This window comes from Oncorhynchus gorbuscha, unplaced genomic scaffold (assembly GCF_021184085.1).
Source record: "Oncorhynchus gorbuscha isolate QuinsamMale2020 ecotype Even-year unplaced genomic scaffold, OgorEven_v1.0 Un_scaffold_5337, whole genome shotgun sequence".
Lineage (NCBI taxonomy): Eukaryota > Metazoa > Chordata > Actinopteri > Salmoniformes > Salmonidae > Oncorhynchus > Oncorhynchus gorbuscha.
The window spans coordinates 697-12,500 of NW_025749163.1; the positions used below are offsets into that span (position 1 = coordinate 697).

At 53.7% G+C, this 11,804-nt stretch overlaps 1 protein-coding gene across 1 annotated transcript in view; it reads right to left on the minus strand.

The window, feature by feature from the left end:
- Positions 1-343: 343 nt before the first annotated feature.
- mettl14 (methyltransferase 14, N6-adenosine-methyltransferase subun) overlaps positions 344-11,804 on the minus strand; it is a gene marked incomplete at its 3' end in the record, with an annotated part of 20,545 nt that continues 9,084 nt past the window's right edge. Inside the window, exons 6-12 of the mRNA XM_046340907.1 lie at positions 11,775-11,804; positions 8,699-8,840; positions 5,325-5,386; positions 5,055-5,085; positions 4,485-4,601; positions 3,285-3,495; positions 344-436 (exon numbers count right to left, since the gene is read on the minus strand). The exon at positions 11,775-11,804 is cut by the window's right edge and continues 61 nt beyond it. Of these exons, the coding sequence (XP_046196863.1) occupies positions 344-436; positions 3,285-3,495; positions 4,485-4,601; positions 5,055-5,085; positions 5,325-5,386; positions 8,699-8,840; positions 11,775-11,804 (686 nt within the window). The remainder of the gene's footprint in view (positions 437-3,284; positions 3,496-4,484; positions 4,602-5,054; positions 5,086-5,324; positions 5,387-8,698; positions 8,841-11,774) is intronic.

Genomic DNA, 11,804 nt, shown 5'->3' on the forward strand with positions numbered 1-11,804 from the left:
GAGATGAGAGGAGAGGAGAGAGAGAGAGAGAGAGAGATGGAGGAGAGAGAGAGAGATGGAGGAGAGAGAGGAGAGAGGAGAGGAGAGAGAGAGAGAGAGAGAGAGATGAGATGGAGAGAGAGAAGAGATGGAGGAGGAGAGGAGGAGAGAGATGAGAGGAGGAGAGAGAAGAGATGGAGGAGGAGAGGGAGAGGAGAGAGAGATGAGATGGAGGAGGAGGAGAGGGAGAGAGAGAGAAGAGATGGAGGAGGAGAGGGAGAAGAGAGAGAAGAGATGGAGGAGAGGAGAGAGAACAGACAAGACAGATTGAGGTGTGTGTGTGTGTGTGTGATTAAGGACCTACCTGAGAGGTGAGACTGTGTGATTGAGAAGTGGGAGGAGTAAGACTCTGAGTTGAAGTTACTGTTGGTCAGAGTAGGACCTACTGTCAACCACCCTGGAGAGAGAGAGAGAGAGACAGAGAGGAGAAGAGAGATAGAGAGGGGAGGAGAGAGAGAGAAAGAGACAGAGAGGAGAAGAGAGATAGAGAGGAGGAGATAGGGGAGAGAGGGGGAGTGAGAGGGATAGAAATACATTTAACCAAAATAAATGGACCACAACCTGTCCGTCAGTCAGACAGTTTTTAAAATGCACACAGAAGGACTTGTAATGACATGCTGCAGTACCTTCTGTTGAATCTGACAATCAATCTTAATGGTTGTACAGTCGTCTCAAATAAAACTGTGAAGGACCTCGGCGTTACTCTGGACCCTGATCTCTCTTTTGAAGAACATATCAAGACCATTTCAGGACAGCTTTTTTCCATTTACGTAACATTGCAAAAATCAGAAACTTTCTGTCCAAAAATGATGCAGAAAAATTAATCCATGCTTTTGTCACTTCTAGATTAGACTACTGCAATGCTCTACTTTCCAGCTACCAGGATAAAGCACTAAATAAACTTCAGTTAGTGCTAAATGCGGCTGCTAGAATCCTGACTAGAACCAAAAAATGTGATCATATTACTCCATAGCCTCCCTACACTGGCTTCCTGTCAAAGCAAGGGCTGATTTCAAGGTTTTACTGCTAACCTACAAAGCATTACATGGGCTTGCTCCTACCTATCTCTCTGATTTGGTCCTGCCATACATACCTACACGTACGCTACGGTCACAAGACGCAGGCCTCCTTACTGTCCCTAGAATTTCTAAGCAAACAGCTGGAGGCAGGGCTTTCTCCTATAGAGCTCCATTTTTATGGAACGGTCTGCCTACCCATGTCAGAGACGCAAACTCGGTCTCAACCTTTAAGTATTTACTGAAGACTCATCTCTTCAGTGGGTCATATGATTGAGTGTAGTCTGGCCCAGGAGTGGGAAGGTGAACGGAAAGGCTCTGGAGCAACGAACCGCCCTTGCTGTCTCTGCCTGGCCGGTTCCCCTCTTTCCACTGGCTTACTGGGGCTCTCTCATGCCGTCCCTGGGGGGGGGTGCGTCACCTGAGTGGGTTGATTCACTGTTGTGGTCAGCCTGTCTGGGTTGGCGCCCCCCCTTGGGTTGTGCCGTGGTGAAGATCTTTGTGGGCTATACTCGGCCTTGTCTCAGGATGGTAAGTTGGTGGTTGAAGATATCCCTCTAGTGGTGTGGGGGCTGTGCTTTGGCAAAGTGGGTGGGGTTATATCCTTCCTGTTTGGCCCTGCCCGGGGGTGTCCTCGGATGGGGCCACAGTGTCTCCTGACCCCTCCTGTCTCAGCCTCCAGTATTTATGCTGCAGTAGTTTATGTGTCGGGGGGCTAGGGTCAGTTTGTTATATCTGGAGTACTTCTCCTGTCCTATTCAGTGTCCTGTGTGAATCTAAGTGTGCGTTCTCTAATTCTCTCCTTCTCTCTTTCTTTCTCTCTCTCGGAGGACCTGAGCCCTAGGGCCATGCCCCAGGACTACCTGACATGATGACTCCTTGCTGTCCCCAGTCCACCTGACTGTGCTGCTGCTCCAGTTTCAACTGTTCTGCCTTGTTATTATTCGACCATGCTGGTCATTTATGAACATTTGAACATCTTGGTCATGTTCTGTTATAATCTCCACCCAGCACAGCCAGAAGAGGACTGGCCACCCCACATAGCCTGGTTCCTCTCTAGGTTTCTTCCTAGGTTTTGGCCTTTCTAGGGAGTTTTTCCAAGCCACCGTGCTTTTACACCTGCATTGTTTGCTGTTTGGGGTTTTAGGCTGGGTTTCTGTACAGCACTTTGAGATATCAGCTGATGTACGAAGGGCTTTATAAATAAATTTGATTTGATTTAGAGTTAGTCAACGAGAGGGGGCAGCACTGAGCTAGCCTGCAGTACCCCAGTCAGCCTTCAACTAGTTAGTCAACGAGAGGGGGCAGCACTGAGCTTGCCTGCAGTACCCCAGTCAGCCTTCAACTAGAGTTAGTCAATGAGAGGGGGCAGCACTGAGCTAGTCCTGAGGGGCAGCACTGAGCTAGTCAGCCTTCAACTAGAGTTAGTCAACGAGAGGGGGCAGCACTGAGCTAGCCTGCTAGTACCCACAGTCAGCCTTCAACTAGAGTTAGTCAACTAGAGGGGGCAGCACTGAGCTAGTCAACGAGGGGCAGCACTGAGCTAGTCAACGAGAGGGGGCAGCACTGAGCTAGTCAACGAGAGGGGGCAGCACTGAGCTAGTCAACGAGAGGGGGCAGCACTGAGCTAGTCAACTAGAGGGGGCAGCACTGAGCTAGTCAACTAGAGGGGGAGCAGCACTGAGCTAGTCAACTAGAGGGGGCAGCACTGAGCTCAGAGGGGGCAGCACTCAACGAGAGGGGCAGCACTGAGCTAGTCAACTAGAGGGGGCAGCACTGAGCTAGTCAACTAGAGGGGCAGCACTGAGCTAGTCAACGAGAGGGGGCAGCACTGAGCTAGTCAACTAGAGGGGCAGCACTGAGTCAGGGGCAGCACTGAGTAGAGGGGCAGCACTGAGCTAGTCAACTAGAGGGGGCAGCACTGAGTAGAGGGGGCAGCACTGAGCTAGTCAACTAGAGGGGCACTGCAGCACTGAGCTAGTCAACGAGAGGGGGCAGCACTGAGCTAGTCCGCAGCGTCACACCTGGTCTGATGGTGGAGTCTCGTCCAAACAGGTGGAATCTTCGTCTCCCCACCTGGTCTGATGTCCCACCTGGTCTGTTGACCCACCTGGTCTGAGGACCCACCTGGTCTAATGCCCCACCTGGTCTAATGCCCCACCTGGTCTGATGCCCCACCTGGTCTGATGACCCACCTGGTCTGATGACCCACCTGGTCTGAGGACCCACCTGGTCTGATGGTAGAGTCTCGTCCAAACAGGTGGAGCCTTCGTCTCCCCAGACAGAAGTGTTCTATGATATGAAATATCTCCACCGGTTTCTCCACGTTCCCGATCTCAGGCTCCTCGGTAATAATCAGGTCGATATCCACGTTGGCGTGGATGAAATCCCCATCTGTAGACCGCCGGACTGTTCCTTTAATACCCATTAGACAGTGTTCCTAGAGGGGAGAGGGGGTGAGAGGAGAGGGGGTGAGGAGAGGGGGAGAGGGGAAGAGGGAAGAGGAGAGGAGAGGGGGAGAGGGGGAAGAGGAGAGGGAGGGAGAGGGTGAGAGGAGAGGGGGAGAGAGGGAGGGGGAAGAGGAGAGGGAGGGAGGAAGAGGAGAGGGAAGGGAGGGGGAAGAGGAGGGAGGGAAGAGGAGGGGAGGGGTGGGAGGGGGAGGGGAAGAGGAGAGGGAGGAGGGGGAGAGAGGGAGGGGATGAGGAGAGGAGAGAGGAGAGAGGAGGGGGGGGAGAGGGGAGGGAGGAGAGAGGGAGGGGGAGAGGAGGGGGGGAGGAGAGGGGAGGGGGAGGAGGGTAGAAATAAGAGAAATCATGGTACATTTCTGTAAATTGTGCCATGAGACAGTGTGTGTGTTGGTGTCGCTGGTGTGTGTGTGTTGGTGTCGCTGGTGTGTGTGTGTGTGTGTTGGTGTCGCTGGTGTGTGTGTGTGTGTTGGGTGTGTGTGTGTCTGGTGTGTGTGTGTTAGTGTGTGTGTTGGTGTCGCTGGTGTGTGTGTGTCATGGTGTGTGTGGTGTGGGTCGAGGTGGTCATTGGTGTGTGTGTGTGTGTGTGTCATGGTGTGTGTGTTGGTGTGTGCTGGTTCTGTGTGTGTCATTCCAGGGTTGGTGTGTGTGTGTCATGGTGTGTGTGTGTGGTGTGTGGTGTGTGTGTACCTTGGTTCTCTGAAACACAGCTTTAGGGTCGAGGGTCATGGTGTGTGTGTGTCATGGTGTGTGTTACCTTGGTTCTCTGAAACACAGCTTTAGGGTCGAGGGTTTTGGTCTTTCCAGGGTTGGTGTCATGGTGTGTGTGTGTCATGGTGTGTGTGTGTCATGGTGTGTGTGTGTGTCATGGTGTGTGTGTGTCATGGTGTGTGTTACCTTGGTTCTCTGAAACACAGCTTTAGGGTCGAGGGTCATGGTGTGTGTGTGTCATGGTGTGTGTTACCTTGGTTCTCTGAAACACAGCTTTAGGGTCGAGGGTTTTGGTCTTTCCAGGGTTGGTCTTATTGGTTTTGATCCAACAGATATCCTCACAACGCCTGAAACCCCACTTTCTTAGACACTGTGGAGGAGGGAGAGGAGGGAGAGGGGGAGAGGAGAGAGAGGGGGAGAGGGGGAGAGGGAGGAGAGGGGGAGGGAGAGGAGAAGGGGGAGAGGAGGGAGAGGGGAGGGGGAGAGGGGGAGGGAGAGGGGGAGAGGAGGGAGAGGGGGGGAGAGAGAGAGAGAGAGAGAGGGAAGGAGGGAGGGAGAAGGGGGAGAGAGGAGGGAGAAGGGGGAGAGGAGGGAGAAGGGGGAGAGGAGGGAGAAGGGGGGAGAGGAGAGAGAGAGGAGAGAGAGGGGGGAGGGGAGATAATTAGATAAATGAGAACCCTGTCGGAAAAATACAAGCTGAATAACAGCTGTATAATACCATTCTCCCCAGGTCCCTCTCTCTGTGTATAATACCATTCTCCCCAGGTCCCTCTCTCTGTGTATAATACCATTCTCCCCAGGTCCCTCTCTCTGTGTATAATACCATTCTCCCCAGGTCCAGTCCCTCTCTCTGTGTATAATACCATTCTCCCCAGGTCCCTCTCTCTGTGTATAATACCATTCTCCCCAGGTCCCTCTCTCTGTGTATAATACCATTCTCCCCAGGTCCCTCTCTCTGTGTATAATACCATTCTCCCCAGGTCCCTCTCTCTGTGTATAATACCATTCTTCCCCAGGTCCCTCTCTCTGTGTATAATACCATTCTCCCCAGGTCCCTCTCTCTGTGTATAATCCAGTCCCCCTCTCCCATGATCCACACCAGAGAAAGACAAAGGAACGCAGGGCTGATATCTCCTCTATCTCCAGCTTCATTATCTAGAGGGAGAGACAAAGAAGAGGGAGAGAGAAGGGGAGGAGGGGAGAGAGAGAGAGGAGGGGGAGAGAAGGAGAGGGGAGGAGAGGAAGGAGGGGAGAGAGAGGAGGGGGAGAGAAGGAGAGGGGAGGAGAGAAGGGGGAGAGAAGGAGAGGGAGGAGAGAAGGGGGAGAGAAGAGGGGGAAGAGAGAAGGGGGGAGAGAAAGAAGGGGGAGGAAAGAGGGGGAGAGAGAAGAGGGGGAGGAGAGAAGAGGGGGAGGAGAGAAGAGAGAAATCAACAGAAAGCTTTAAACAATGCTTCTATTAAATATCTTCATTATTATAAATTCATGTTCTTTACACAGTAACCCACATTGTCCCAGGTCCAGCACCCCCCCCCAGTAACTCACATTGTCCCAGGTCCAGCACCCCCCCCCCCCCAGGTCCCCCCCCAGTAACTCACATTGTCCCAGGTCCAGCACCCCCCCCCCCCAGTAACTCACATTGTCCCAGGTCCAGCACCCCCCCCCCCCCAGTAACTCCACAGTAACTCACATTGTCCCAGGTCCAGCACCCCCCCCCCCCCCCCAGTAACTCACATTGTCCCAGGTCCAGCACCCCCCCAGTAACTCACATTGTCCCAGGTCCAGCACCCCCCCCCCCCAGTAACTCACATTGTCCCAGGTCCAGTAGCTAACTCACATTGTCCCAGGTCCAGCACCCCCCCAGGTCCACCCCCCCCAGTAACTCACATTGTCCCAGGTCCAGCACCCCCCCCCCAGTAACTCACATTGTCCCAGGTCCAGTACGTTCACATTGTCCCAGGTATTCCCCCCCCAGTAACTCACATTGTCCCAGGTCCAGCACCCCCCTCACATTGTCCCAGTAACTCACATCGTCCCAGTTCCAGTAGCCCCCCCAGTAACTCACATTGTCCCAGGTCCAGCACCCCCCCAGTAACTCACATTGTCCCAGGTCCAGCACCCCCCCCCCCCCCCCCCAGTAACTCACATTGTCCCAGGTCCAGCACCCCCCATTGTCCCAGGTCCAGCACCCCCCCAGTAACTCACATTGTCCCAGTTCCAGTAGCACCCCCCCAGTAACTCACATTGTCCCAGGTCCAGCACCTGTAACTCACTTGTCCCAGGTCCAGCCCCCCCCCCATTGTCCCAGTAACTCACATTGTCCCAGTCCAGTAGCGTAACTCACATTGTCCCAGGTCCAGCACCCCCCAGTAACTCACATTGTCCCAGGTCCAGCCCCCCCCAGTAACTCACATTGTCCCAGGTCCAGCACCCCCCCAGTAACTCACATTGTGTCCAGCACCCCCCCCCAGGTCCATTCCCCCCCCCCCCCCCCCAGTAACTCACATTGTCCCAGGTCCAGCACCCCCCCCCCAGTAACTCACATTGTCCCAGGTCCAGTCCCAGGTCCCCCACCCCCCCCCCAGCATTGTCCCAGGTCCAGCACCCCCCAGTAACTCACATTGTGTCCAGCACCCCCCCCAGGTCCCAGGTCCAGCACCCCCCCCCAGTAACTCACATTGTCCCAGGTCCAGCACCCCCCCCAGTAACTCACATTGTCCCAGGTCCAGCAGCCCCCCCCAGTAACTCACATTGTCCCAGGTCCAGCACCCCCCCCAGTTCTTGTCCCAGGTCCAGCATTCATTGTCCCAGGTCCAGCACCCCCCCAGTAACTCACATTGTCCCAGGTCCAGCCCCCCCCAGTAACTCACATTGTCCCAGTTCCAGCACCCCCCCCCAGTAACTCTTGTCCCAGGTCCAGCACCCCCCCCAGTAACTCACATTGTCCCAGGTCCAGCACCCCCCCCCAGTAACTCACATTGTCCCAGGTCCAGCAGCCCCCCCCCCAGTAACTCTTGTCCCAGGTCCAGCACCCCCCCCCCCAGTAACTCACATTGTCCCAGGTCCAGCACCCCCCCCCCCCCCCAGTAACTCACATTGTCCCAGGTCCAGCACCCCCCCAGTAACTCACATTGTCCCAGGTCCAGCACCCCCCCCCAGTAACTCACATTGTCCCAGGTCCAGCAGTAACTCACATTGTCCCAGGTCCAGCACCCCCCCCCCCCAGTAACTTCTGTGTCCCAGGGGTACCTGAACTCTCTGTCCCAGTACCCCCCCCCCCCCCCCCAGTAACTCACATCGTCCCAGTTCCAGTAGCGTTCTGTGTGGGGTATTCCTGACTCTCTTCCAGTAGTACCCCCCCCCCAGTAACTCACATCGTCCCAGTAACTCACATCTGTCCCAGTTCCAGTAGCGTTCTGTGTGGGGTATTCCTGACTCTCTGTAGTACCCCCAGTAACTCACATCGTCCCAGTTCCAGTAGCGTTCTGTGTGGGGTATTCCTGACTCTCTGTAGTACCCCCCTGTGTGGGGTAGTAACTCAGTAACTCATCGTCCCAGTTCCAGTAGCGTTCTGTGTGGGGTATTCTGACTCTCTGTAGTACCCCCCCAGTAGCGTTCTGTGTGGGGTATTCCTGACTCTCTGTAGTACCCCCCCCCCAGTAACTCACATCGTCCCAGTTCTGTTCTGTGGGGTATTCCTGACTCTCTGTAGTACCCCCCCCCCCAGTAACTCACATCGTCCCAGTTCCAGTAGCGTTCTGTGTGGGGTATTCCTGACTCTCTGTAGTACCCCCCCCAGTAACTCACATCGTCCCAGTTCCAGTAGCGTTCTGTGTGGGGTATTCCTGACTCTCTGTAGTACCCCCCCCCAGTAACTCCCGTCCCAGTAACTCACATCGTCCCAGTTCCAGTAGCGTTCTGTGTGGGGTATTCCTGACTCTCTGTAGTACCCCCCCCAGTAGCGTTCCAGTTCTGTGTGGGGTATTCCTGACTCTCTGTATTCCTGACTCTCTGTAGTACCCCCCCCCCCCCACCCCCTGACTCTCTGTAGTAACTCACATCGTCCCAGTTCCAGTAGCGTTCTGTGTGGGGTATTCCTGACTCTCTGTAGTACCCCCCCCCAGTAACTCACATCGTCCCAGTTCCAGTAGCGTTCTGTGTGGGGTATTCCTGACTCTCTGTAGTACCCCCCCAGTAACTCACATCGTCCCAGTTCCAGTAGCGTTCTGTGTGGGGTATTCCTGACTCTCTGTAGTACCCCCCCCCAGTAGGGGTATTCCTGACTCTCTGAAAATTCCCCTCTCTGTAGTACCCCCAGTAACTCACATCGTCCCAGTTCCAGTAGCGTTCTGTGTGGGGTATTCCTGACTCTCTGTAGTACCCCCCCCAGTAACTCACATCGTCCCAGTTCCAGTAGCGTTCTGTGTGGGGTATTCCTGACTCTCTGTAGTACCCCCCCCAGTAACTCACATCGTCCCAGTTCCAGTAGCGTTCTGTGTGGGGTATTCCTGACTCTCTGTAGTACTCCTCTAGCGGGGGCTCCAGCAGGATCACATCAAACTTAGTCTTCAGATCACGCAGGTCAAAGTGCTCTGGGTCGGCCTGCAGATACCTACATTAACACGTGAGTCATTTAGCAGACGGCTCCTATCAGGGAGTCATTTAACAGACTCTCCTATCAGGGAGTCATTTAACAGACTCTCCTATCAGGGAGTCATTTAACAGACTCTCCTATCAGGGAGTCATTTAACAGACTCTCCTATCAGGGAGTCATTTAACAGACTCTCCTATCAGGGAGTCATTTAACAGACTCTCCTATCAGGGAGTCATTTAACAGACTCTCCTATCAGGGAGTCATTTAACAGACTCTCCTATCAGGGAGTCATTTAACAGACTCTCCTATCAGGGAGTCATTTAACAGACGACTCCTATCAGGGAGTCATTTAACAGACTCTCCTATCAGGGAGTCATTTAACAGACGGGAGTCATTTAACAGACTCTCTATCAGGGAGTCATTTAACAGACTCTCCTATCAGGGAGTCATTTAACAGACTCTCCTATCAGGGAGTCATTTAACAGACTCTCCTATCAGGAGTCATTTAACAGACTCTCCTATCAGGGAGTCATTTAACAGACTCTCCTATCAGGGAGTCATTTAACAGACTCTCCTATCAGGGAGTCATTTAACAGACTCTCCTATCAGGGAGTCATTTAACAGACTCTCCTATCAGGGAGTCATTTAACAGACTCTCCTATCAGGGAGTCATTTAACAGACTCTCCTATCAGGGAGTCATTTAACAGACTCTCCTATCAGGGAGTCATTTAACAGACTCTCCTATCAGGTCATTTAACAGAGTCATTTAACAGACTCTCCTATCAGGGAGTCATTTAACAGACTCTCCTATCAGGGAGTCATTTAACAGACTCTCCTATCAGGGAGTCATTTAACAGACTCTCCTATCAGGGAGTCATTTAACAGACTCTCCTATCAGGGAGTCATTTAACAGACTCTCCTATCAGGGAGTCATTTAACAGACTCTTCTATCAGACTCTTCTATCAGGGAGTCATTTAACAGACTCTCCTATCAGGGAGTCATTTAACAGACTCTCCTATCAGGGAGTCATTTAACAGACTCTTCTATCAGGGAGTCATTTAACAGACTCTCCTATCAGGGAGTCATTTAACAGACTCTCCTATCAATGACTGGGACCTACATGGGGGGTTAAATGACTGGGGCCTACATAGGGGGGTTAAATGACTGGGACCTACATGGGGGGTTAAATGACTGGGACCTACATGGGGGTTAAATGACTGGGACCTACATGGGGGTTAAATGACTGGGACCTACATGGGGGTTTAATGACTGGGACCTACATGGGGGTTAAATGACTGGGACCTAAATGGGGGTTAAATGACTGGGACCTAAATGGGGGGTTAAATGACTGGGACCTACATGGGGGTTAAATGACTGGGACCTACATGGGGGGGTAAATGACTGGGACCTACATGGGGGGTAAATGTGGTCCTTCTGTAGCTCAGTTGGTGGAGCATGGCGCTTGTAACGCCAGGGTAGTGGGTTCGATCCCGGGACCACCCATACGTAGAAAATGACTGGGACCTACATGTATGCACACATGACTGTAAGTCGCTTTGGATAAAAGCATCTGCTAAATGGCATATATTATTATATATTATTATATATTAAATGACTGGGACCTACATGGGGGTTAAATGACTGGGACCTACATGGGGGGGGGGGGGTAAATTGACTGGGACCTACAAGGGGGAGGGGCTAAATGACTGGGACCCACAAGAGGGGGTTAAATGACTGGGACCTACATGGGGGGGTTAAATGACTAGGACCTAGATGGGGGGGTAAATGACTGGGACCTACATGGGGGGGGTAAATGACTGGGACCTACATGGGGGGGGGGGGGGTAAATGACTGGGACCTACATGGGGGGGGGGGGGATAAATGACTGGGACCTACATGGGGGGGTAAATGACTGGGACCTACATGGGGGGGGTAAATGACTGGGACCTACATGGGGGGTAAATGACTGGGACCTACATGGGGGTAAATGACTGGGACCTACATGGGGGGGTAAATGACTGGGACCTACATGGGGGGGTAAATGACTGGGGGGAATGACTGGGACCTACATGGGGGGGTAATGACTGGGACCTACATGGAGGGGGGGGGGTAATGACTGGGACCTACATGGGGGGGACTGGGACCTACATGGGGGGGGGGGGTAAATGACTGGGACCTACATGGGGGGGGTAAATGACTGGGACCTACATGGGGGGGGGGGGGTAAATGACTGGGACCTACATGGGGGGTAAATGACTGGGACCTACATGGGGGGGGGGTAAATGACTGGGACCTACATGGGGGTAATGACTGGGACCTACATGGGGGGGGGGGTAAATGACTGGGACCTACATGGGGGGGGGTAAATGACTGGGACCTACATGGGGGGGGGTTAATGACTGGGACCTACATGGGGGGGACCTACATGGGGGGGGGTAATGACTGGGACCTACATGGGGGGGGTAAATGACTGGGACCTACATGGGGGGGTAATGACTGGGACCTACATGGGGGTAAATGACTGGGACCTACATGGGGGGGTAATGACTGGGACCTACATGGGGGGGTAAATGACTGGGACCTACATGGGGGGGTAATGACTGGGACCTACATGGGGGGGTAAATGACTGGGACCTACATGGGGGGGTAAATGACTGGGACCTACATGGGGGGTTAATGACTGGGACCTACATGGGGGGGGGGACCTAAATGACTGGGACCTACATGGGGGGGTAATGACTGGGACCTACATGGGGGGGTAAATGACTGGGACCTACATGGGGGGTAAATGACTGGGACCTACATGGACTGGGACCTACATGGGGGGGGGTAAATGACTGGGACCTACATGGGGGGGGACTGGGACCTACATGGGGGGTAAATGACTGGGACCTACATGGGGGGGTAAATGACTGGGACCTACATGGGGGGGTAAATGACTGGGACCTACATGGGGGGGGTGTTGGTGGTTGAGATCAGT